Below are 26,579 nucleotides of genomic sequence, written 5' to 3'. Positions count from 1 at the left end.
GTCGTACGAGCAGCCGGTGCAGATCACAAGTCCTGGTTATGTGTCCACGGACATCAGGCAGACAATCTCTGAAGAGTATTGACAATGACTGGGGTCACCCGTCTTGTAAAGACACTGCCCAGAAGAAGGCAATGGCAAACCACTTCTGTAGAAAAAAAATTGCCAAGAATAATCACAGTCATGAAAAGACTGTGATTGCCTGCGTCATACAACACAGCACATGATGATGATGACGGCAGTCCCTGAGAAAAAGACTGTGCGTTTACCTATTCCGTACCCCTCATGGTTTATATACCTCTGCTTGGTCAGATTACCGACCTGTTGAGGCTCCATTCAAACCTAGCTGCCTCTGAATGGTAGAGTGGACCACACTGGCGCTGGAAGCGGTTTGAACGTAGGAATTGGAAGTATGAGTTAATTCCTCAGACCAACTGTGCCATTCAAGCTGATCTGACTGTAACATAAATATAGAATGCTACTGTATAGTACATATAGTACTTCGCCCACAGTGTTGGGCTGACCTTATAACCTATTCCACCATCAATCTAACCCTTCCCTCCTACACAGCACATAACCTTCCATTTTCTTTCATCCATGTGCTAATCTAAGAGTCTCTTAAATGTCCCTGTTGTATCGTCCGCTACCACTACCCCTGGCAGTCCATTCCAAGCACCCAACACTCCATGTTTTAAAAAAAAAATCACCTCTGACATCTTCCCTAAACTTTCCTTCACTCACCTTAAATCAGTGGTGCCAACCTTTTTTATGCCATGGACCAACACCATTAAGCAAGGGGTCCCTGGACCTTTGTTTCTTTGGTTTTGGGTATTTCCACCTCAGGAAGAAGACACTGACCGTCCATTTTACCTATGTCTATCTACTCAAGTAAGTTTTCATCCCCTTCCATATCAAGAATCCATTTCCCTCTGCCTTCAAAATATTTGGGCTTTGTTTCCCCAGCCCTCTGTTGAAGAGAGTTTCAAAGACTGGCAATCCCTTGTCACTGGAACTTGCCAGATATTAGAGCTTGTGACCAAAGACTTGTCAAGACTGTGTTGGTCAGTGAAAACAAAGTAGGACTGTCCTTAAGTTGTATAGTTAATCCACTCCACCATTTCATAAGACCATGGATAATCCCAAGGCCCTGTTTCCATCCTGTATGATTCTGTTCTGGGCAGAAGTTGTTTCTCTGTATCTACCTTGTCAAGGTTGTGATCTGTGACATTTGGGAAAGGGGTTGGTGGGGAGGGGGGGGAGAGGTTTAAGGGGAGATCTGATCTATCAAACAATGTCCAGTGTGGTCTTGCAAGTGTCCTTGTGTCGCAAGTCAGCCACTTGCCTCCAGATGAACAGATCTTGCATGGGTCTATTCTGGGTGCTCCAGTATTTGCCCATGTCCCAACTGCATGCAGATCAGTGAGTTAATTGACCCTAGTGTGTATGCCTAGGGGTAGTTGATGGGAATACTGCCATTGAGTATATTTAAAGTCGAGGTTGATAGATTCTTGATTGATAAGGGGTGTCAAAGCTACAGGGAGAAGGCAAGAAAATGGGGTTAAGAAGAGAAATAACTTGGCCATGATGTGAGGGCAGAGTAGACTCGCTGGGCCAAATGGCTTAATTCTACTCCTATGTCTTACGGTCTTAAGGACTGTGGGGAGAATAAAATGGGAAGGGGAGTAGAGTGAATGAGATCAGAAGATCATCATGGTAATCTGACGATAGAACTGTCCACCTTTCTTCCTCCCAGCTGGTCTGCATCCCCCTGGATTGGCGGAATAAGATGCTGCTTTTAATCGCGGCCAACCTGATCCTTGCATTTCTAGTGGAGGTGAGTATCTGGAATTGGAGAATCCGAATGTGCAGGTTGAGTGAGACCAGGACTAGACGGTCACAAGTGTTGAACCCCGGTGCTCTTGCGACCCAATGCTTCTTTGTAAGTTAAGAATGAGATGTAAAACTTGCTGCTTATGATTGTTTTATTGAGCATTGCAAGAACAAGGAAACGAGGGGAGAAGTGTGATGGGAAATGAAGATGGAAAGAAGAGGCGAACAGGGAAAGAGCAGAGAAAGAGAATGAACAAAGATGATCTGGTTGTCTTGTACTAGACCACTGATTCCACTGATATTTCAACAGATAACAGAACGTAAAACAGTACAACACAGGCCCTTCAGCCCACAATGTTGTGCTGAACCAATTAATTACTAATCAAATAGTGAGCTAAACTAATCCCTTCTGCTTACAAAATGTCCATATCCTTCCACTTTTTTCACATTTAATTCCGTAAGACCATAAGATAGCATTAGAGCATTCTGCCTGTTAAGACTGCTCCACCATTTCATCATGGCTGATCCGATTTTCCTCTCAGCCCTGATCTCCTGCCTTCTCCCTCTATCCCTTCATGCACTGATTAATCAAGAATCTATCAACCTCTGTCTTAAATACATAATGACTTGGCCTCCACAGCCGCCTGTGGCAAAGAATAACAGATTCACCACTCTCTGGCTAAAGAAGTTCCTCCTCATCTGTGTTTTAAAAAGATGTCCCCTCTATTCTGAAGCTGTGTCCTCTGGTTCAATTCAAGTTTAATTGTCATGAATACAGCCAAAAGAGACAGCGTTACTCTGGGGTCAAGGTGCAAACCACAGTACCAACAGTATACAATGTGTATCTAAATGTATCTTAAAAATGCCAGGTTATCTACCTCTACCACCAACCCAGGTAATGCACTCCAGGCACCCATCACTCTCTGTATTTAAAAAAAACTTGCCCCTCACGTCTCCTTTGTAATTATCCCTTCTAACCTTAAATGCATCCCCTCTGGTATTAAATATAAAATTTTCCTGTGGAAAATATACTGTCTCTCCATTCTATTTATGCATTTTGTAAGCTTACAAACCTCCATCAGATCTCCACTCCACCTCTAGCACTCCAAAGAAAACAACCCAGCCTCTCGTGATGGCACATGCCCTGTAAACCAGGCAGTGTCCTCGTAAACCTCTTCTGCACCCTCCCCAAAGCCTCAACATCCCTCCTATAATTGAACAACTAGAACTGTACGCAGTACTCCAGGTGCAGCCTGACTCGAGCTTTATAAAGCTGAAGTTAATGAATTAAATAGCCAGACTTAAGCAAGATGTTTCCTGAGGCAACTGTAGCCGCGGGAAAACTCACTGAAGTATAACAAAAGTACAAACAAGTATAAAAAAATTAATTTACAAAAATCCAACAAGTTTTGGGTGAAAGGTGTAATATTTAAGGGGATCTTCTTCACTCAGAGGGTGGTGAGAGCATAGAATGAGCTGCCAACACAAGTAGTAGAGGAGGGCTCGATTTCAACATTTGAGAGAGATTTGGATTGGTATATGGGATGAGAGAGATATGGAGGACTGTAGTCTAGGTGCAGGTCGATGGGACTAGACAGAAGACTGGACTGTCACGGACTAGATGTGCCAAAGGGCCTTTTCCCATGCTGTAGTGCTCCGTGACTGTATTCAGACTTGCTCATCGGTGGAAGTGGGGAAGTACAGAGCAAGGGAATACTCGGGTTCCTGGGATTGGCTGGCTGGGTGAGTGATTCAATTGTTGGTGTGTGGTGATTGGTGGCGTAAGTCAGTCAGACCTCTGGGATGGAGGGAATTGAATTAACCTGTATACATGAAGGGGTAACTGGGTGGCACAGTTACAAAAACTGCTGTCTGTCATAGAGGGCTGGGTTCGATCCCCACCCCACCGGCACTGTGTAGTGTGTGTATGTATGTACATTCACACATCCCGATGGCAGACTTGGGTAGTGGTTGCCACTCTAAACCTTTTGGAAGTGAATGGCAAAGTGTGGGTGGAGTTGATCGGAAGGCAAGGGGAATAGACAGACAGACATACTTTATTGATCCCGAGGGAAATTGTGTAGAATAGTGTAGAACTATAGCAATATAAAACCATAAATAATTAAATAATAATAGGTAAATTATGTCAAGTGGAAATAAGTCCAGGACCAGCCTTATTGGCTCAGGTGTCTGACACTCCGAGGGAAGAGTTGTAAAGTTTGATGGCCACAGGCAGGCTGGGATCGGTTGGATAGGTGGCTGATGGTCAGCATGGACTCAGTGGACTGAAGAGCCTGTTTCTGTGCTGTTTGAGTATGTTCTGAAATATAACCTGGGGTTAGAGAACTATGTGACATATAAGGTTAGAGATTTGATCTGATTGATTGGGATTTTATACTATTAGATTTGATCAGATTGGACTTGTTGACGTTACATGTGTTGTTTCAGAAGAACTAGACTATGGTGATGAAGGTAGAAATCAATCAGGAGTGTGTTGTTCCAGGTTCCCATTCCCATGGTAATCTGGCGAAATCGGTTTATTACTATCACATGTACCAAGGTACAGTCTTGTTTACTGTTCACACAGATCAAATCATCACCTCAGTACACTGAGATAGTAGAAGGGAAAACAATAACAATGCAGAGTAAAGTGTCACAGTTACAGAAAAAATGCATCGTAGACAGATGGTACGGTGTAAGGGTCGTGACGAATTAGCTTGTGAGCTCAAGAGTCTTTCTCTTTGCAGTCGAGAATCATTGAGTGCTCATGTAAGAGCAGATGCACAACCACAATGCAAACAGGAAAGACCACTGAAACAGTCAGCCTTTCTCCATCGTCCATGTCTCTGACTGCACATTACACCCTGGAGCCCTTGGGACAGCTTGGGCTTCCTACAAGCACAGTCACGTGATGGTTCACCAAACGGTATTGTACAGGTGGTGGCCACTCAACCTGTCATATCTGTATGGGCTGATAATCATGTACCTTGTACCAATATGTTTAAAGTAAGGGGCAACGAAGAGCAGTCGGTGGAGACATGGGTTCAGTCCCAAACATAGGCAAAGTTCATTTATTATTAAAGAATGTATTTATTATACAACCTTGAGATTCATCTCTTAACAAGCTGTCACAAAACAAACCCCAAAAAGAACCCATTTTTTAAAAATAAAAATTCCATCAAACACCCAATGTGCAAAGAGGAAAAAAAATCATGCCAACAGTAAATGTAAGCAAGTTGCTGAAGTCCACAAAGAGAGTCCAGTTCATTGACCCTTAGTTCAGTGCAGAGCAGAGCCGTGAGTTGAACCAGCTTGTCCCTTAGCTCGGGGTCCCCACATCCTGAGCTTTTCAGTCTGGCGGGCGTTTAAATCATTATCCATCATTGGGTTCAGTCTCTTCGATACGCTCTGGGGCCTGGACTCTGCCACCTCAATTCGGCCTGGACCTGACCTTTCCAATTTGGCCCGGCGCTTAAATCGATTCAATATCAAGTCTTCCTCACTCTCACCTCAGTCCTGCCACATTGATTTGCCTCCAAGTCCAAAGGGAAGTTGCAGTCTATTGCTTGCGATGATCATTTGCCAGAAAAAAATGTGGTTAACAAAGTATTTAGTTGTTTTCCTTGTTTTGTTGGCCACCAACAAGAAGCTGCTGAGATTCACTGGTGTCATCTTCAACCAAAATCACTGGATACGAATGTGTGAGTGTGTATGTGCACGCATGAGAGGTGTGTGTGTGTGCATGAGAGTCTGTGGTTTGGTGTGTGTGAGAGTGAGTGCCTGTGTGTTGGTGTGTGTGTGACTGTGAGTTTGTTGGTGTGTGTGTGTATGAGAGTTTGTTGGTGTGTGTGACTGAGTTTGTTGTGTGTGTGTGTGTGTGTGTATGAGAGTTTGTTGGTGTGTGTGTGAGAGTCTGTGTGTTGGTGTGTGTGTGTATGAGAGTTTGTGTGTGTGTGTGTGTATGAGAGTTTGTGTGTGTGTGTGTGTGAGAGTTTGTGTGTGTGTGTGTGAGAGTTTGTTGGTGTGTGTGTGAGAGTCTGTGTGTTGGTGTGTGTGTATGAGAGTTTGTGTGTGTGTGTATGAGAGTTTTTGTGTGTGTGTGTGTGAGAGTTTGTTGGTGTGTGTGTGAGAGTTTGTTGGTGTGTGTATGAGAGTTTGTGTGTGTGTGTGTGTGTGTATGAGAGTTTGTGTGTGTGTGTGTGTATGTATGAGAGTTTGTTGGTGTGTGTGTGAGAGTCTGTGTGTTGGTGTGTGTGTGTATGAGAGTTTGTGTGTGTGTGTGTATGAGAGTTTGTGTGTGTGTGTGTGTGTGTATGAGAGTTTGTTGGTGTGTGTGTGTGTATGAGAGTTTGTTGGTGTGTGTGTATGTATGAGAGTTTGTTGGTGTGTGTGTGTATGAGAGTTTGTTGGTGTGTGTGTGAGAGTCTGTGTGTTGGTGTGTGTGTGTGAGAGTCTGTGTGTTGGTGTGTGTGTGTATGAGAGTTTGTGTGTGTGTGTGTGTGTATGAGAGTTTGTGTGTGTGTGTGTGTGTGTATGAGAGTTTGTGTGTGTGTGTGTGTGTATGAGAGTTTGTGTGTGTGTGTGTGTATGAGAGTTTGTTGGTGTGTGTGTGTATGAGAGTTTGTTGGTGTGTGTGTGTATGAGAGTCTGTGTGTTGTGTGTGTGAGAGTCTTTGTTGGTGTGCGCCCGTGACATTTTGTATGTTCTCCCTGTGACCGTATGGATTCCCTCTGGGTGCTCTCTCACATCACAACAACGTGAGGTCGGTGGGTTAATCAGTCACTGTAATATGTACCCACCCTTCTCCCCAGTATGTGGGTGGGGGGTGGAGTTGATGGGAATGCAGGGAGAATAAAATTTGGCTGGTGTGAATGGGTGGGTGATCGTTGGCATTGACTCGATGGGCCCAAGGGCCTGTTCCCGTGTGATGTATCTCTATGACTCTAATCCATAATTTCCCGTGCAGGGGAGATCCAGCAGCCTAACCCAGCCCTGAAGAGAGGCCAACAAATTATTCCCATCTAGGCTAGAGCTCAATTTTAGCTGATACTCCTTGGGATTTGCTGTCCCATTGTGGAGGAGTGTAGAGACTGGTAGGGGCTGTTATGTGTCACAAGTTATAGATGAAGTGGATATGGAGAGAATGTTTCCTATGGTGGGAGGGTCTCAAACCAGAGCGCACAGCCTCTGAATAGAGGTACATCTATGTACAACAGAGCTGAGGGGGAATTTCTTTGGCCAGAGGAACCTGTGGAATTTGTTGCCACAGGCGGCTGTGGAGCCCAAGTCATTTGGTATATTTAAGGCAGAGGTTGATAGATTCTTGATTAGTCAGGACATGAAGGGATATGGGGAGAAGTCAGGAGATTGGGGCTCAGAGAGAAAATGAATCAGCCATGATGAAATGGTGGAGCAGACTCGATGGGCCAAATGGCCTGGTTCTGCTTCCATGTTAGAAGCATGGACAGTGACCAAGGGAGGAATGCTGAGGTACTCTGCTACCTTGTTCCCCAGTGAGATTCAGCACCTTGGACGAGATGGGGAGGAAACTCATTCTGCAGGGGAAACCAAATGTTGTTAATCATGCATTTTCTTTCTCTTTTTTTGTTGCGTTCTTGCAGAATTTCATATGTACCTATGGCATCCAGTGGCTGAAGACTCTGTGTTCTAGAGACTCTGAGTGTCCAGTCTCAGGTAGTGACACACAGGTGGGTGCACAGGACAGGGTGGGATCGCAGCTCTGTTATAGTACACTTTTGAGTAAAAGGGTGACAGAAATGTGCCGTGACATGACCATGACCCCACCCCAACATCTCCCTGACTTCAATTGCTTCTCCAATCCCTCCCATTCTCTCCTGTCCTGACTCCTGAAACCCTCCCTTCTCTCTTTCACTCTTCCCCCTGCACCACCCCTCCCCTGACCTAGACTCTTCTCACACCCATCCTGACTCTCGACCCTATGCCCTCCATCCTGCACCCTGCCACTTGAAGCCTCTTGTTAGGACATTGTTCCCACACTTCCCCACCCACCCCCAGTAACGTGTTGTGTGGCTCTCCCCTAGGTGGAGCCAGACCCCGCCAGGGAGATGGTCGGAGGGGGGCTCTGGTGCCAGCGCGGACGCCTCCCCAAGGACAAGTACAAACGCCTGACCCGCGAACTGCTGCTCGACCCTGACTGGCCGCCTAAGCCCAAGACCTGCACCAGGGCAGGTGTCGTCCCCAGCGCCAGCCAGAGCCGCTGCTGGGAGCCGACAGACTCCTCCGCACAGTCCTGACTAGCTGGGGGTACCCGGGGGCAGTGGGGCAGAAGGAGGGAGGGGGGGACAATCAGTGGGCACGGTGTAAGGTGATCCTTGTGGGGGTGGGGGAGATGAACCCCAGCATCAATGACCATCAACTGTGACGGCTTGTCCTGGGTGTGTAACACATCTGAGGGTGAACGGAAGATGGGACCATCTCAATGGCAACTCTCCCACCACCCATTCCACTCCCAGTACATTGCCACAACCCTGGAGAGTCTGACAGCCTCAAACCTTTGTCTGAACATTCAAGCAACTTGGGGCTGTACCTCCCTCTTCACTTGCTCTCGATGCCTGTACACAGGGTCCAGAGGGGTGAGCCCGTATGCCAGCTCTGTAGAGGCAGTGAACCGTACGCTGGGTCTGTAGATGGGGTGAACCCTTGCGCTGGCTCCGTAGATGGGGTGAGCCCATACGCCAGGCCCTCTGCCAGCTCCATAGAGGGGGCGAACTGAGCGCCAGGTCATACACAGGCTCCATAGAGGGGGTGAACCTGTGCGCCAGGTCATATGCCAGCTCCGTAGAGGGGTTGAGCCCATACGCCGGCTCCGTAGAGGGGTTGAGCCTGTACACCAGGTCATACGCCGGCTCCGTAGAGGGAGTGAGCCTGTACACCAGGCCATACACAGGCTCCATAGAGGGAGTGAGCCTGTACACCAGGTCATACGCCGGCTCCGTAGAGGGAGTGAGCCTGTACACCAGGTCATATGCCGGCTCCGTAGAGGGGTTGAGCCTGTACACCAGGTCATATGCCAGCTCCGTAGAGGGGTTGAGCCCATTCGCCGGCTCCGTAGAGGGAGTGAGCCTGTACACCAGGTCATATGCCAGCTCCGTAGAGGGAGTGAGCCTGTACACCAGGTCATACGCCGGCTCCGTAGAGGGAGTGAGCCTGTACACCAGGTCATACGCCGGCTCCGTAGAGGGAGTGAGCCTGTACACCAGGTCATACGCCGGCTCCGTAGAGGGAGTGAGCCTGTACACCAGGTCATACGCCGGCTCCGTAGAGGGAGTGAGCCTGTACACCAGGTCATACGCCGGCTCCGTAGAGGGAGTGAGCCTGTACACCAGGCCATACACAGGCTCCATAGAGGGAATGAGCCTGTACACCAGGTCATATGCCGGCTCCGTAGAGGGAGTGAGCCTGTACACCAGGTCATATGCCGGCTCCGTAGAGGGGTTGAGCCTGTACACCAGGTCATATGCCGGCTCCGTAGAGGGGTTGAGCCCATTCGCCGGCTCCATAGAGGGAGTGAGCCCATAAGCCGGCTCCGTAGAGGGAGTGAGCTTGTATACTGTACACATGCCAGTATACGGGGCCCAGGGTGGGGATGGATTGATGAACCCTTACACTAGGCCCAGAGGTGGTGGAGATGTAACCTAGACCCACCAGCTATTTGCCCTTGAATGCCCCCAGCCCACTGGCACTCGGAGAAAAGAAGAAACCTGAAGTCTTAACAAGCTATTTCCTATTTTTTTTTGAGTTTTCAAACCCATTTCTCTTCACTGGGGAAAAAAGGAAAATAAATCAAAGCACGTGGAGGGAGAGAGTAATAATTATAGGAGGGGAGGTAGACATGGTTCTCAAAGCTTTCAGGTGTGTAGTTGGAACAAGAGGTTTTGGCCCCAGCCAGACATCACAGTCCCTGACATTGGTCTCATTGTTGGGCCGGCAGATGGTGGAAAGGGGAAAGCAGAAACTGGAAATAAACAAAAATTAGAAATCCAAAGTATCTGGAAGATTGGGATTTGTTCTGATCTCCCTCCCCCTCTCTCTCCTTCCCTACTTTCTCTGACACTACCTGCACCCACTTCCCCTCATTGGTGTCACTCTCCACCATCCCCTGCCCCAATGTCAGGAGGTTTGTCTTGGACAGAGTTGCCTGAAGGGGAAGTACTGAGTTGCCAGCAGCATTCTCCCTCATCTGCTCTCCTAGTAGTGCCAGGCAGGTCACTACAGGAGCTCTTCCCCCACCTCGACCGTGCACCAGCTCGGTTCCTACCTCAGGATATCCTGGTATCATGACCAGCACTCTAGCAATGGGAGGGTCTTCACCCCTGCTTTTCTCCCAGTATACCTGCCCCTGATCCCTCGCATCTCCCACCCACCACAGTGTTTATAACCGGTTTCAACTGGAGCTGTGGTTGACCCCAAACAAGTGCGTCCACGTGTGCTCTTGAGCCCTGTAGTCACTCCCTGAGCTAGTAAGGGGTGGAGTTCATCTCACTGGTGCCTGTGAGTGTTCTGAGTTAGTCAGCAGGGGTGAGGGAGGAGAATGGGTGAATGGTGGGAGGGGTGCAGCAGTGGACAGAACACCCAGGTAGAGAGAAAGTGTGTGTCCGTGCCTGTGTCCTGCTCAGCAGCCCCCCACAGTGGCTAGGTGGGTAACTGCAGATCATCCAGTATTTCCCCCCCACCTCCCATCTCTCGGCTCCACAATCCACAAGGGAGGATTAACCCCCACCAACATTCCCTCAGCTGTATTACTACAAAGGTACGCACCCTGCTTCCTTCCCAGCACCCCATTATTTACCCACGGGCAGGCGAAGGACTAGATAATATTGCTCTCTTATCTCTCTAATGAAGGTTAGTAGGGTTCGCTTGTTAAATATCTAGGTCTGATCTCCACAGGTTAAGGACCAGAGAGGGCAGTTGTAAACCGGTACAAAGAAGAAAGGGCACAGGCTTCCTGAGCAATAACCAGGCATAACAAGATCAGGGTGAAGCCCACCTACAGAGACCCCCCTCCCAGTGAGGCTTGGTGGTGACAGACAATTGGGTCTGCTGGCCCCGGTGATGCCTTCTGCTCTCTGCAATTCCAAGATAGATCTCAAGGACGACCTGTTACAACTTACTGAGTAACGATTCTGTTTCTGCTTGGGGTGGGATGGAAAGGCAAAGATAGGTTTTAAATTGTCAAACCCACCCACTGCTGGGTTCCAGCAACCACAGCCTGTCTCCCACCCTATCCTTCCAAAGCCAGCACTTTCTATATGTGATTAAAATACAAAAGTATATTGAAGAGGCTTTGCTATTAATTATTTTAATTAATATAAATTCACAATAAAATATTATTGTATTATTTTCTTGGAGAAACTTTTTTGCCTTCTGCTAAAACAGTCTGACAGGTAACCTCCTGCTGTTGAATGGAGGTGACACTCGGTGGCCAAGTTATTAGTACCCCCTGTATCTAATAGTTTGGTCTCTGAGTGAATGTTCGTGGTCTTCTGCTGCTGTGGACCATCCACTTCAAGGTTCACCATGTGTGTTCCGAGATGCTCTTCTGCACATCACTGTTGTAACACATGATTTTTTGAATTAGTGTCGCCTTCCTGTCAGCTTGAATCAGTCTGGCTATTCTCTTCTAATCTCTCTCATTAACCAGGTGTTTTCACAAATAGAACTGCTGCTCACTGGATATTTTGTTGTGTTTCTCTGTAAACTCGAGAGACTTGTACATGAAAACCCAAGGAGATCAGCAGTTTCTGAAATACTCAAACCGCCCCATCTGACACCAACAATCATTCCATGGTCAAAGTCACTTGGATCAAATTTCTTCCCCATTCTGATGTTTGGTTTGAACAACAACTGAACCTCTTGACCATGTCTGCATGCTTTTATACATTGAGTTGCTGTCATGTGATCGGCTGATTAGATATTTGTATTAACAAACAGGTGTACCTAATAATGTAGCCACTGAGTGTAAATGGTTAACCCAGGCGGTGCTGGTGCTGAGTAACAGGGGACTTGGTGGGTAATTTGAAGTGGACGTGGTAATGAAGGGCAGGGTTGATTCACCAGGAGGACCCAGAGGGTGGCAGATCTTTGGACTCCTCCACCCGAGTCACTGGGTACACTCTGGATAGAGATCAGAATGGATTTGTTTTATTTGTCACATGTAATTTGAAACATACAACAAAATGTGTCATTTGCATCTAGGATGTGTCATGTACCCTCGTGACCGGGTTACCAATCCAGCAAAAATGAAAAACACATTGGAGTCTGGTATTACCACAAACTAATAGTGTTTATTAGTAAACTAAGCAATAAAGTACTATAAAATGCAAATATATGAAACAGGTTAGCAGTGATATATACAGGAGTGTGGAAATAGGAATCAAAACCAGGCTCTTTCAGAGCTAGGGGTAAATGGTATGATGCAGAGTTCAGATCAGGTCGAGGTAGTTGTTTGAGTATCGTTGGAGAGAGAGAGATGATGAGAGGTGATGCCGTTGCCATTGGTTTTCCCGTTGTCTTCCTGTTATGGTCACCGACTATGACCATACCACGTACAACCGTTCTTCAGTGGTGGACCTGTCACCCAGGCAAGGGTGGACACACAAGCAGTTCCCCACCGGTCACACTGTTACACACTGTGAGCCACTGATCGATCCTCCAAAACCCCCACCTTCATGTGGGTGCACAATGCTCTTTCAGTGTCCCGTGGTGTGTCTGCTTGTGTCTTAGCAGACCTGCTTTTTATCTCTCCTTTCAGGACACCGGCTGTCCATCAACCCGATCCCGCCTTGCTTTCTCCTCAAGAATCTTACAAGCAGTCAAAAGTGTCCTTGGAGCAAAGGTAAACAATCAGCCAAGGAGCCATAATATTAAATCATGTCTCTCTCTCTCTCATCTGTGTGGGATGCCTCCCCCCTCTTCTCTCTCTCTCTCTCTCTCATTAGCAGCATAGTTCACGGGGGGGGGGGGGGGGTCAACTCTGGACCCCATCTCAACTTGGTTTGCTCATCACAGATGTCACCAGAGCGAAGCAGTTAGCAGAACGCCAGCTTGGGTCATCAAAGCTCGGAGTTCAATTCCAGCACGGTCTGTCAGGAGTTTGTATGTCCTCCCCGTGGGACGCATGGATTTCTTCCGGGTGCTCTGGTTTCCTCCCACAGTCCAAAGACTGGTTAATTTTGTCATTGTAATATTGGCCTGTGATTAGATTAGGATTAATCAGGTTTGTTGGAGTTGCTGGGGCAGTGTGGTTCAAAGGGCTGGAAGGGCCTATTCTGCGCTGCATCACCAAATAAATAAATAAATAACATTTGCTGGAGCAGCCCGCAAGTGTCACCATGCTTCAGGCGCCAGCATAGCATGCCCACAACTTACTAACCTTAACCTGTAGGTGAGAGGAAGTGGAAGTGATCACGGGGAGAATGGCACTTGTCGAGTCAAGAAGAGGCACTGCACAGGATCGAAGTAAGCTACAGCTGTAGTTGTAAACTGTAGTTGTAGTTGTACAGCTAAAGTTGTAAACTTAGATCCATCATAGGTACTAGCTTCTGTTAAATCCAGGACCTCTTCAAGAAGTGGTGCCTCTAAAAGGTGGCGTCCGTCATGAAGGACCCCACCACCCAGGTGATGCCCTCTTCTCATTGCTACCATCTGGGAGGAAGTACAGGAGCCTGAAGGCACACACTCAGTGATTCAGGAACACCTTCTTCCCCTCGGCCATCTGATTTCTGAATGGACATTGAACCCATAAACATTACCTCACTGTTTTATTTCTGTTTCTGCACTAATTTAACTATTTGATATATACTGTATATTTTTGTCATTCAGTTTTTTTTAATATTTATTATGTAATGCAATGTACTGCTGCTGCAAAGTTAACAAATTTCACGACATATGCCAGTGATATTAAAACTGATTCTGTTAGCTGGACCACACAGCCATTCTGTTGCCCGGCCCTGCAGCTTTGCTAGGGTCCTTCTCACCTCAGATAAGGCCTGTTGTTCCTCAAGAAGAGAGGGCAGAGATCACTCACTTCCTGGGCAATGTGAGATGAAGTGCTTTCCCCGGTGAAAGTCACGGATTGTGCCACAGCGGAATTTGTACAGTGTATGCTCAGAGGGAATCAGATAAGGTTATTGTCACTGACGTACAGAATGCTGTGAAATTGGTTGGTTGTGGCAGCAGTATACTGCAATACATAATCAAACAAAGGTTGCAATAGGAAATATTTTGAAAATATTAAATAAGCAGTGTAAAAGGAGAGGGAAAATAGTGTGGTAACATTCATGCATGGACTATTCAGAAATCTGAAGGCGAAGGGGAAGAGGATGTTCCTGAAATACTGAGTGTGTGTCTTCAGGCTCCTGGACCTCCTCCCTGATGGTGATGATGATAATGCCCATTATGCAGCTGGCACTTAGGGCAGCAATGAAGGTCCTCCATCTCTGGTGGTGTTCAGGGCTTCCTTCATTGTGTCAGTAGCTGTTTTCACCACTGTCAGTCATGCAAGTCCCTGGTGGAGACTCAGGAATACCGTCATACTCAGATACAGGGCGGTTCTTCATTGCTGTTTCCATAAGTTTTTTTTTGACCAGTCAGGGTTGTCAGCCCTGAGCTGAACCCCCAAACCTGGGGGATCAATCGAACCATTCTTAATCTGGCCTCTACCCTTTGACCTGTTTGGCATGGGTGACCCTACCAAGAGCCAAAGTGTAAAGCCCTAATTCCATCTAACATAGCTCTCCAGGTATTCAAGGCACACAAGTCTCCAAACCACAACAAGGTTGTGGTCCTCCTAGAAGTTCTTGATGGTAGCAATGAGAAAAAGGCATGACCTGGGTGATGGAGGTTCTTAATGACGGGTGCCACCTTTTGAAAGTGGCGTCAGTGGTGCGGCGATGTTGCCCATGATGGAACTCACTGTGTCTACAACCCCCTACAGCTTTTTCCAATCCTGTGTATTGGAGGTCCCTTACCAGTCAGAATTCTCTGTAGAGATCTGCTGGAGTTGTTGGTAGCATACCAAATAAGCATTCTCTTATTGTCGAATTATAGAATATCATCATAACGGGCGATCATGGTCTCCCACCTGTTTTAATCTGATCTTTGCCTGTGAAAACTCCCTTTACACCATTGTTCTTTTCTCTATGCATGACCATGTTTGTTCTCAGCAATTTTTTCTCTGCAGAAGTGGTTTGCCATTGCCTTCTTCTGGGTAGTGTCTTTCCAAGACGGGTGACCCCAGCCTCTATCAATCTCTTCAGAGATTGTCTGCCTGGTGTCAGTGGTCACATAACCAGGGCTTGTGATATGCACCCAGCTGCTCATGACCCTGATTGGGGAGTAGGGGGTGGGCAGGGCTAAGCAGGTGCTACACCTTGCCCAAGAGTGACCTGCAGACAAGCAGATGAAACAAGTGCCTTACACCTCCTTCGGTAGAGGCATAGCTCCATCCCACCACCCAAAATCCAGAGGAATGCACACAAAATGCTGGAGGAGCTCAGCAGGTGAGGCAACATCTCCAGCATTTTGTGTGTGTTGAACCATAATAGGCCCTTCAGCTCATAAAGTACCAAACCAATTCACATAATAATTAAACGCCCAACTAAACTGGTTCTCTCCATTCTCTGCTAACTCGTGTGCCTATCCAAGAGCCTCTTGAACACCTACATCTATTTGTCTTCACCAATATCCCCGGATACACTTTCCAGGTACCTTTCTCCTGTGTAAAAACTTTGCCCAGCACATCTTTGAAATTGCCCCCTTTCACCTTAAATTTCTGCTATTAATGCTCAAAGTAAATTGTATTATCAGAGTATATGTCACCACATAGAACCTTGAGATTCATAGAAAACCTACAGCCCAATACAGGCCCTTCGGCCCACAAAGTTGTGCTGAACATGTCCCTACCTTAGAAATTACTAGGCTTATCCATAGCTCTCTATCTTTCTAAGCTCCATATACCTATCTAAAAGTCTCTTAAAAGACCCTATCTTATCTGGCTCCACCACCGTTGCTGGCAGCCCATTCCACACACTCACCACTCTCAAAGTGAAAAAACATACCCCTGACATCTCAGTACCTACTCCCCAGCACCTTAAGCCTGTGTCCTCCTGTGGCAACCATTTGAGCCCTGGGGAAAAGCCTCTGACTATCCACACGATCAATGCCTCTCATCATCTTATACACTCTAACAGGTTACAATTACAATTAACGTACTGAGCAAAGGTGTGAACATTTTTGTACTATTTCTATATATTTATAAAATTTATTTATTGAGATACAACACCGAACAGCCCTTTTGGCCATTTGAGCCACTTTGTCCAGCAAAACCCATATTAAACTCAGCCTAACCATGGGACAATTTACAATGACCAATTAACCTACCAGCCAGTACATCTTTGGACTGTGGGAGGAAACCCATGTGGTCACAGGGAGAACTCCTTGGTAACTCCAAGATAGCAGTGGGAATATATTATTTATGAATAAAGTTAATTTTTGAAAAGAAAATCTCCACAAGGACTCCATCACAGCCCCTCAAGATCTGAGATGTTTCAGTAAGATTTGTGTGGATGGTTTGCAAAACTAAATTTTTCAGCCTATCTTGGTATCTTCAAGGAGCAATGCCTCAAAAAGGCAGCGTCCATCATTAAGGATCCCACCACCCAGGACATGCCCTATTCTCATTGCTGAACAGGGAGGAGGTACAGGAGCCTGAAGGCACACACTCGATGATTCAGAAACAGCTTCTTTCCCTCTGACTTTAGGAAGGCTAAGGTTCATTTTACTATTGATGGTGAGGACCTACAAGTACCTTGAGAGTGACAGGCTTTAGTGGAGCATCAACACAGAGGCTGTGTACAAGATGGGCCAAAATTGCCTCTACTTCCTGAGGGGACTGAGGTCCTTTGGAGTATGCAGGCCTCTCTTTCACATGTTCTACAAGTCTGTCGTTACCAGTGTCTATGTGGTGTGCCAGGGCAATGGCATCAACACGGGTGATGCCAACAGGCTCAAAAAAACTGATTAGAAAGGCTGGCTCTGTTATAGGAGTCACACTGGACACGCTAGAGGCTGTGGTAGAATAAAGGATCATATGGAAAATCCTGGCAGTTCTGGACAATGTTTCTCACCCTCTGCATGCCACCTTGGCTGAACAGAGGAGCACTTTTAGTAACAGACTGGCCAGGCAGCATCCATAGTGAGAAGAGCTGTCGACGTTTCCTGCCGAGACCCTTCATCAGGACTAACTGAAAGGAAAGATAGTAAGAGATTTGAAAGTAGTGGAGGGAGGGGGTGGGATGAAGCTAAGAGCTGGAAAGGTGATTGGCGAAAGTGATACAGAGCTGGAGACGGGAAAGGATCATGGGACGGGAGGACGAGGGAAAAAGAAAGGGGGAGGAGGGAGATGAAGAACAGGCAGAGTGATGGGCAGAGAGAAAGGAAAAAAAAAACGAACAACTAAATATTGTCAGGGATGTGGTAAGAAGGGGAGGAGGGGCATTAACGGAAGTTAGAGAAGTTAATGTTCATGCCATCAGGTCGGAGGCTACCCAGCCGGTATATAAGGTGTTGTTCCTCCAACCTGAGTGTGGCACATATGGGAATGGGACGGGGAATTAAAATGTGTGGCCACTGGGAGATCCTGCTTTCTCTGATGGACCGAGCGTAGGCGTTCAGCGAAACGGTCTCCCAGTCTGCGTCGGGTCTCACCAATATATAAAAGGCCGCACCGGGAGCACCGGACGCAGTATACCACACCAGCCGACTCACAGGTGAAGTGTCGCCTCACCTGGAAGGACTGTCTGGGGCCCTGAATGGTGGTGAGAGAGGAAGTGTAAGGGCAGGTGTAGCACTTGTTCCGCTTACAAGGATAAGTGCCAGGAGGGAGATCGGTGGGAAGGGATGGGGGGGACGAGTGGACAAGGGAGTTACGTCGGGTGCGATCCCTGCGGAAAGCAGCAAGTGGGGGGAGGGAAAGATATGCTTGGTAGTGGGATCCCGTTGGAGCGCTATAAGAGGTCATTATTGCCCTCGGCCATTAGGCTCTATAATGAGTTAACCTTTAGCCGGGGAAGTGATGATGTCACCCCCCCCCACCCCCCGTTAGACTGAGGTAACTTATTTTTTTATTCTGTCTATTTCTCTTCTAATAATTGTATATCTGTGCACTTGTAATGCTACAGTGACACTGTAATTTCCTTTGGGATCAATAAAGTATCTATCTTTCCAATTTCTGAATGGACATTGAACCCATTAACACTAGCTCACTATTTTATTTTTGCACTATTTATTTAATTCAACTATTTTATGTAATACACACACACACCTGTTGTAATTCACAGCTTTATTCTTTGTTATTTTGCATTGTACTACTGCCGCAAAGTGAACAGATTTCAAGACATTTGCTGGTGATATTAAACCTGATTCTGATATGTGACGATGTTAAACCAATTCCAATTCCCTCACTGTGAACTCTAAATGCTGTGGATTTAAGCTGTTTCACCACCGGAAGAGCTTCCGGTTAGGATGGCACTACCAAACATGCACGACAGCTCTCCAGTAGTTAAAAAGATAAGAAATCCTGATGCACCATCAATAACTCTCGGAGACGTAAGGCGAGGTATAGGTTTTTATTGGCTGGAAGAAAGAACAAGCAGCAAATGACCACCATACTACATCCTGGAGACTGAGGCCGGGGCTGTGTTCCAATCGCCTTTACCGGGGTCTGTGGGAGGAGCCACAGGAGCAGTCAGTGGGGGGGGGGGGGGCGTGTCCAGACAGGTATATGTAGTTCACCACAAATCCGACTACAAATTTGACTTAAAATACTTTTTCTGCCATAATTTGTGTTTGCCGCAAACAGTGAAGGGGCAAGTGATGTGGAGGTGAGTTCAGGGGGATGAGTCAAGATGGCGTGTTGCAATATCGTTGTAGATGGGGTTCCAATGCCCGTATGATTGCCCAGGTGAAAATTTGCACTGCTTTGGGCACTAAGCTGGAGTGCTTGAGAGTGGCTTTGGGCTGGGCAGCAAAACCGGGCCAGGAGCCCAGACCCTAGTATAAGGTATGATTCGCTATTTAGACCATTTTAAATGATGGTCGAGGTCAGAGGTGAAAGCTGATTTCACTTGCTCTCCACTCTCCAGGACACCAGAGTCTTTCCCTGTTCCATTGTTCGATCAATTTAAACTCTGGCCCAAATAGACTGAAAAGACAGGGTGTGGGGATCTGAGGCGGGAGTTGATTTCACTTGTTCTCCATGTTGGTCATTCCTCTCTCCAAGGCGTTGAGGTTATGACTGCTGCCCTGCTGCAAAAATGATGAACTGACAGGCGAGGTTTTGGGCCTACTCTAGGGTTGGTATCTGAGGGCTCAATTTGGTCTGGAATGTTGTTGATCTCTTCAATAGTTTCTTTTTCTCCTTTTTCTTGTGCATTAAGTGTTGGACTTCTATTTTTATTTGTATTCCTTTTTCTTTCATTGGGTTCTTTCGAGTTTCTTGCTTTGTGGCTACCATGAGGAACAATTCTCAAGGTTGTATAATGTATACATTTTTTGATAATAAATGTACTTGACTCTTGAATCACTCTATTACTGGGTGTAGGAGCACAGTAACTGCCCATCAAAGGGTTATCACGTTGCTTGGATCGGTACTTTGGAAACGAAATTGAATACGCTATGGCAATGCAGTTTGCCTCGGCTCCTCCCCCCTGTCACTCAGGTCGCCCTCGGCCGAGCCGCGCTCTAATTCGCTGCTGCAGCTGTCTGTCAGGTTGCTGCCCCCGCCTCTTGTCGTGACGTCAGAGCGACTGATTCCCGGAGTCGCCCCGATATAAAACAAAACAAAAGTCTTTTTTAAAAATGTTTTCCGCCTCGGTTTTTCTGTTCGATCGGCATTCCGCGGGCGGAGCGGAAATCGGGGAACCGGAGCGGGAGAACCGGCGGTTGCCCGGGGTCATGGGGTGGAGGTCGGAGGTTAGGCCGGGAAGATGGCGGCGGGAGATTCAAAGGTTCCGGAGTGAAGTGAGAGAGAGGTGAGAGGGAGGATGGAGGGCTGGCTAGGGTATGGGTCGGGTTAGAGGAAGGGAGGGAGGAGTGGGAGGAAGGGGGTGGATGTCTGGAGACAGGAAGGGAAAACAAGAGGCGGAAGGTGGGTTGAAAGGGGAGGAGGATGAGGGTAAGGGAGGATGGAGGAGGGCCAATAGTGATGGAGGGAAGGAAGTGACAGACAAGGTTAGTGAGAGAAAGAAGGAAGATGGGGGAGGGAAGAAGAAGGAGAGAGGTAGGAAGGTGGAATGAGATCAGGATTGGAGCCAGGTCGCTGGGCTGAGATACAGCTTTCAACAACGGCACTGTTCCTTCTGCAGCCCTCTGCACTTTACTGTGAATTGCCAATCCGCTAATGTTTCTCTCTGTAACAGGCTGGCCTTGTTTTGAGAGATGTGACCATGAGCTTTACCAACCCTGCTCTACAAGCAGACACTTTCGTCTCGCTACCACTGATGAGGAAGTTTGATGCCTTGCATTTCCCAGCGAAGATGTACACCCCTCAGGACTACGGTGACGAAGACAGCCTCCCCATCTGGGCAGCTCCGAAACCTCTGCTCCTGGGACCAGCTCAGGTGGACTCTGTTTCTGACCTGGATGTTTCACTGACACCAGACAAGATGAACAGATGTACAGGAATACTGAAGAAGCAGGAGAAGAGGGTCGGTGAAGGAGTGAGCGGGAGAGCTGGACGTCGACAGGTAATTGAGCCATCCAACTTCAGTGTATAACAACACCCCGGAGACCCCCATCCCATGCAGACTTATGATGACCTGGTAGAATCCCTAATTATGACAATTGTGGGATCAGTGAACTCCGATTAAGTATGTTCTCCAAGAGGATCACAACCTTGTTGTGTTTTAGAGGTTTGTGTGCCTCAGTGACCTGGGGAGCCATGTTGGCTGGAGTCAGGGCTTTATGCTTTGGCTCTTGGTAGGGTCACCCATGCCAAACAGGTCAAAGGGTAGAGGTCAAACTAATAGTGGTCCACCAGTCCTCCATATTAGGGGGTTCAGCTCAGGGGTGGAAAAGCAAAACTGTTATGGAAACAGCAATGAGGAATCCTGAGTATGATGATATTCCTGAGTCTCCACCCAGGACTTTATGACTGTCAGGAGCGAAAACTGAGAGGAAGCTACTGACACGATGAAAGAAGCTCTGAACACCACCAGAGATGGAGGACCTTCATAGGATCAGGGGCCAATTGTTGAACTTTCTGATTTATAAACTGAACTAATCGTTGACTTCAGGAATGGGAAAGGGGCCCAATATACACAGATCTGCATTGATGGACCTGTCGTAGAGAGGGTCAGGGGCTTTAAATTCCTGGGTGATTACATATTAGTTGACCTATTTATTCTATTCAATTTATTTAGAGACCTACCTCCCAGGACATGCTCTCTTCTCACTGCTGCCATCAGGAAGGTGGTATAGGAGCCTCATGACTCACACTACCAGGTTCAGGAAGAGCTATTACCCCTCAACCATCAGGCTCTTGAACCAAAGGGGATAACTTTGGGGAAGCATGGTAGTGTTGGGTTAGCACAATGCTTTTACAGTACAGGTGACTCAGGTTCAATTCCCGCTGCTGCCTATAGGGAGTTTGTATGTTCTCCCCATGACTGTGTCGGTTTCCTCTGCACTCCAAAGATTTACCGGTTGGGAGGTTAATTGATCATTATAAATTGTCCTGTGATTAGCCTAGGATTCAAAATAAAAATCAGGAAATTGCTGGGTGGCATGGCTCAAAGGACTGGAAAGGCTGTATCCCAATAAATAGAAAAATAAATTCAGCCAGTTTCACTTACCCCATCACTGAAACGCTCCCACAATCTTTTTGCCTTCTGCACACTGATTGAACGCCCAAGTTGGTGCGGTCTTTCATTATTCTGTTATTTTATGGATTGTTGAATATACCGGCAAGGAGGTGAATCTCGGGGTTGTACATGGTGACATGTATGTACTTTGATAATAAATTTACTTTGAACTTTGAGATACAGTACAAAATGGGGCCCTTCAAGTTGTGTTGCCCAGCAACCCCCAATTCAATCTAGCCCAATCACGGGGCAATTAACAATGACCAAATAACCAGTTATCCAGTACGTGGACTGTGGGTGGAAACCCATGCATTCCACAGGGGGGACGTACAGACTCTTTACCAATGGAACTCCGATGCCCCCGAGCTGTAATAGCGTCGCTTGCACTAACTGCTACACTATGGTGGATGACCTGTCCGGGGCTCAGCTCACAGCCGCAATCACAAGGAAGGCACGCCAGTATATTTACTTCCACAGAAGGTGAAGGAGGCTTGACTTGTTACCAAACAATCAAACTTCTACAGATGTACTGAAACCGTGAACACTACCTCACTATTTTTTGCACTACTTATTTAATTTAACTATTGTACATATTCATACTGCAATTCAGTTTTTCCCCTCTATTATTATGTACAGTCGGCCCTCCCTATCTGCAGGGGATTGGTTCCGTGACCCCCCCCCCCCCGCCCCCGCAGATACCAAAATTCGCGGATGCTGAAGTCCCTTATTCAACCTGCCTCAATGCGCTGGACCTTAGGACCCAGCGGAACCCCAGATCTTATTTAACCTGTCTTAGTGCGCTGGACCTTAGGACCCAGCGGAACCCCAGATCTTATTTAACCTGTCTTAGTGCGGTGGACCTTAGGACCCAGCGGAACCCCAGATCTTATTTAACCTGTCTTAGTGCGGTGGACCTTAGGACCCAGCACCAGAGCTCTGAATCCACAGTGTTTCTGTTCACGAAAATAATCACGAACAGGATTGAAAATAAAGTGGGAATAATAAAGCTATCGGAAAGAGGTGAAACGCCATTGGTCATTGGAAAAGCGTTAGGCTACGTCAGTCAAAGATTGGAACAATTTTAAAGGATAAAGTGAGAAAGGCCCAGCCCCGATGAAAGCTACAATTATTACTAAGCAACACAGTGGCTTAATTATTGGGTTTTGGGTTTTTGATCCTCCACATCAACCAGGCGTGATGGAGAGGGCACTCCATAGCGATCTGTCACTGGACTGAACTCAGGAACTTCCCGAGCCTGGCGCTGAAGCATATGTTCTTAAGTGTTTTGTATGCATAGAAAGATAAAATATATAATATATACTAAGACAGAAGTTTGACTAACTGATGCTAAATAATACCAGATGTACCTGTTCCGACTTACTGAGTAAGAGAAATTCCGATTTTTTTTCAATCCTGATCCACGGTAACCTACGTACATCCTCCTGTATACTTTAAATCGTCTCTAGATTACTCATAGTACCTAATACAATGTAAATGCTATGTAAAATAGTTGTTACACTACATTGTTTAGAGAATAATGACAAGAAAAAGAAGTCTGCACATGCTCGAACAACAAGTGCAGGAAGAACAGTTCCGGTTTTTTGCGGAATTTTTGGATAAGGAGGGCCGACTGTACTGCATTGCCACAAAGGTAACAAATTTCACAACGTATGCCAGTGATATTAAACCAGATTCTGACTTTGATTGACCATCTTCTTCCTGCTTCAGGTTCACTTTGACACTGGCTGTGAGTCCAAGAGCCCTGACAGGGAACGTTTCATCCTAGGAGATCCAGAGAGCAGGCCAGAAGACAGGCGACCTGTAAACCCGGCTCTGGAACTGGATCCCAAAATGAGCGAATCCGTCGTCCAGCCACCGACCAATCCGTCGTCCATTTTCTCTGCGGACCAAAAGGATAAGGACAGGGTGGTTAAACCGGCCAGAGTGAGCACGCTGTCTGGGCGCCGGGGAGTGTGTGACGATCGTCAGGACAGTCCCCTGGTTGTGCCCGAGTACAACACCACCCTGGTACTGGGGCAGGAGCTGCAGCAGCTGAAGGCAGCGAGCTTTGATGCGAAGAAGGCTGCTGCCGACCAGCTGAAGCGGTCGTTGGTCACAAGACAGTGCATGGAGGGCAAAGTGACAGAAGGTAACAGTGTTAATGTGCAGACTTTTCTTGGGCTCTGTGACCATTACTGGTATATATGCCACCAACAGTAGTCGCTAGAGTCCTCTGTCCTGATCCAGTCTTTCAAATTGTCCTCAGGTGTAGCCCATCTTTTTGGGATACCTTGCCTTTTCCAGGGATGAGGTCTTTGGAACTTCTGTTGCTGTTTCAATAGCTCTGGATTTTTACAGGAAGGGGTTCCTCTGGCACCGGGGCTTGGGACTGTTCATGGTAGAGTTGTTTAAGACCATCACTCTCTTAAACTGCCTGTGCAGATTGATAGTGTGGTCAAGGGAGTGTTCAGAATGCTTTCCTTCATTACTCGAAGAATTCAGTTCAAAAGTTGGGAAGTTTCATTTGAATTTTGTAAAACTCTAGTTGGGCTGCATCTGGAGTGTTGCATTCAATTCTGGCCACCCCAAATTACAGAGACTGTGGAAAGCATACAGAAGAGGTTTACCAGGATGCTGCCAAGATTAGAGGGTATGAGCTATTGGATAAACTTAAGTTATTCCCCTAGAGCATCAGAGGTTGAGGGGAGATCCTGGTAGAAGTTCTTAAAACTAGGAAAAGTATAGATAGGGTTGTTATGTTCTGTGATGTATGATGTGGGTGATCACGGTCTTTTCATGACCATGATTGTACTTGGCCAACTTTTTCCTACAGGAGTGGTTTGCCATTGCCTTCTTCCGGGCAGTGTCTTTACAAGCCGGGTCACCCCAGCAATTATCAATACACTTCAGAGATTGTCTGCCTGGTGTCAGTATCATGAGGACTTGTGATATGCACCGGCTGCTCATACGACCATCCACCACCTGCTCCCATGGTTTCACATGATCCTGATCGGAGGGGGAGGGGGTAAGCACTTGTCCAAGGGTGACCAGCCGGCTAGTGACTCGAAGGAACCTCCTTTGGCTGGGGGATCATCCACATCATATAACACGGCACATAATGAACAAGGAATTGGGACTTCTTTTTGATAGAATATCTGCCTTTCCAGTATCAGCATTACTTAGAGGCGTCTGATCTTAATCCACATCCTCTGCCCATATATCATCATACAAGGTGGAAACTGACCACTCAGCCCACCATCTTCAGACTGACCAGTGAGCACCCAACGTTGTTAATCCCATCTTCCAGCAATTAGCCCATAACCTTCTATCCCAAGGGGGCTAGAGCATTGGGATCTAACCATACATCGGGTGGACCTCAGTAGTAAGTCTGTAGCTAAAGGAGCTGGGTTTGAGGCCAGTTCTGGTCTGGCTGCATCCGAGAGGGCAGATGAGCATCTCTGTGACCTGCTGGTTCTGTTGCAGGCCTGAACGTGCCGAAAGACCAGCTGCGTTACAGGGGGCTGGTCAGCCTGGAGGTGCCCGTGGACGAGGTGCTGAACGTGGCTGTTCGGGAGAAAATGCAGCTGGTCAAACCCAGAGTGGAGAATAAGCAGGTAACGGGTCTGGCATCACTTTCAGCCAAATGAGAGGGTTCAAAGCAATGCTGGGTCTCTGTTTATTTTCTGATTCTTCAGGTTCTTCTGGGAGTCAGGAATGATGAGCAGTCTTAATTCCAAGATTTTAATTTATTTTAGAGTACAAACAAACATACAAATACTAAACAAACTAAATAAAGGCTGAGAAACGATACTGTGAGGGGAATTAATATTTGGACAAAAGAATAAAGATGGTGCTTCTGAAAAATCTATCCCTTTTATAGATAAGGAAAATTCCTTAAATAATGATAAATTACACAATTAAAACAATTACATCACATGGGTAATGTGTTAACACTTAGCCAATAAAAAATGAGGAAGGTGATAAACCGTAGTTTAACTGCTATACCGCTTTCTGCCAGTGAGTGTGAAATATACATGTTTGTTAAAAACTACGAATCTTACAAAAATGGCGGTTTCCAACGGCACTTTTGAGCCAAAGAAGAATTTTTGGAATATGGAAATCGCAGCAGCCATGTAACACAGAATGAGCAACAGTAAATAACGTAATAATATTGTCACAGCCCGAACTAGAGACTCACAATCATGTTTAATATCACATGTTGTGCGGCAGCAGTACAATTCAATACATGATAAAAGCCGTGAATTACAGCAAGTATATATACAGTGCCTTTAGAAATCTGCCTCTCCCCTCCCCCAGAAGTTTTCATGTTTTATTGTTTTACAACACTGAATCACAGTGGATTTAAATTTGCTTTTTTGACGCTGATCAATAAAAAGAGATTCTTCCATGTCAAAGTGAAAATACATTTCTACAAGTTGGTCTAAATTTATTACAATAATTAAATACAAAATGATTGCATAATTACTCACCCCCTTCAAGTCAGCATTTAATAGATGCACCTTTGCCAGCAGTTACAGCCTTGAATCTGTGTGGATAGGTCTCTATCAGCTTTGCACATCTGGACACTGCAATTTTCCCCCACTCTTCTTACCAAACTGCTCTGTCAGATTGCATGGAGATCATGGTAGAGCAGCCCTTTTAAAGTCCAGCCACAAATTATCAGTTGGATTGAGGTCTGGACTCTGACTTGGCCACTCCATGACATTAACTTTGTTGTTTTTAAGCCTTTGTCGCTTTAGCTTTATGCTTGGGGTCATTGTCTTGCTGGAAAACAAATCTTCCGTTCCCTACCCTTCTGAGCCACAGGACCAGACTCAGTGCCAGAGGCAC

General features: G+C 46.7%; 2 protein-coding genes across 10 annotated transcripts in view; both read left to right on the top strand.

Moving 5' to 3' along the window:
- Positions 1 to 11,208, top strand: part of LOC132396926 (polyamine-transporting ATPase 13A3-like) — a 96,332-nt gene extending 85,124 nt beyond the window's left edge. For 3 of the 4 annotated variants that reach the window (XM_059975034.1, XM_059975032.1, XM_059975033.1), the window contains exons 31-33: positions 1,751 to 1,831; positions 7,449 to 7,535; positions 7,890 to 11,208. In XM_059975034.1, coding sequence (XP_059831017.1) covers positions 1,751 to 1,831; positions 7,449 to 7,535; positions 7,890 to 8,102 — 381 coding nt within the window. In that variant the 3' untranslated portion in view covers positions 8,103 to 11,208. The remainder of the gene's footprint in view (positions 1 to 1,750; positions 1,832 to 7,448; positions 7,536 to 7,889) is intronic. The other variant, XR_009513178.1, reaches the window with a different exon arrangement.
- Positions 11,209 to 12,229: 1,021 nt separating this feature from the next.
- Positions 12,230 to 26,579, top strand: part of ppp1r35 (protein phosphatase 1, regulatory subunit 35) — a 41,399-nt gene continuing 27,049 nt past the window's right edge. For 2 of the 6 annotated variants that reach the window (XM_059975035.1, XM_059975041.1), the window contains exons 1-4: positions 17,351 to 17,684; positions 20,286 to 20,612; positions 23,457 to 23,877; positions 25,212 to 25,342. In XM_059975035.1, the coding sequence (XP_059831018.1) occupies positions 17,679 to 17,684; positions 20,286 to 20,612; positions 23,457 to 23,877; positions 25,212 to 25,342 (885 nt within the window). In that variant the 5' untranslated portion in view covers positions 17,351 to 17,678. The other 4 variants (XM_059975036.1, XM_059975040.1, XM_059975039.1 and 1 more) reach the window with 4 other exon arrangements.

This window comes from Hypanus sabinus, chromosome 7, assembly GCF_030144855.1.
Source record: "Hypanus sabinus isolate sHypSab1 chromosome 7, sHypSab1.hap1, whole genome shotgun sequence".
Classification (NCBI taxonomy): Eukaryota; Metazoa; Chordata; class Chondrichthyes; order Myliobatiformes; family Dasyatidae; genus Hypanus; species Hypanus sabinus.
Note: the sequence above shows the minus strand (reverse complement) of the source record. Positions and strands in the feature narration are given on the sequence as shown.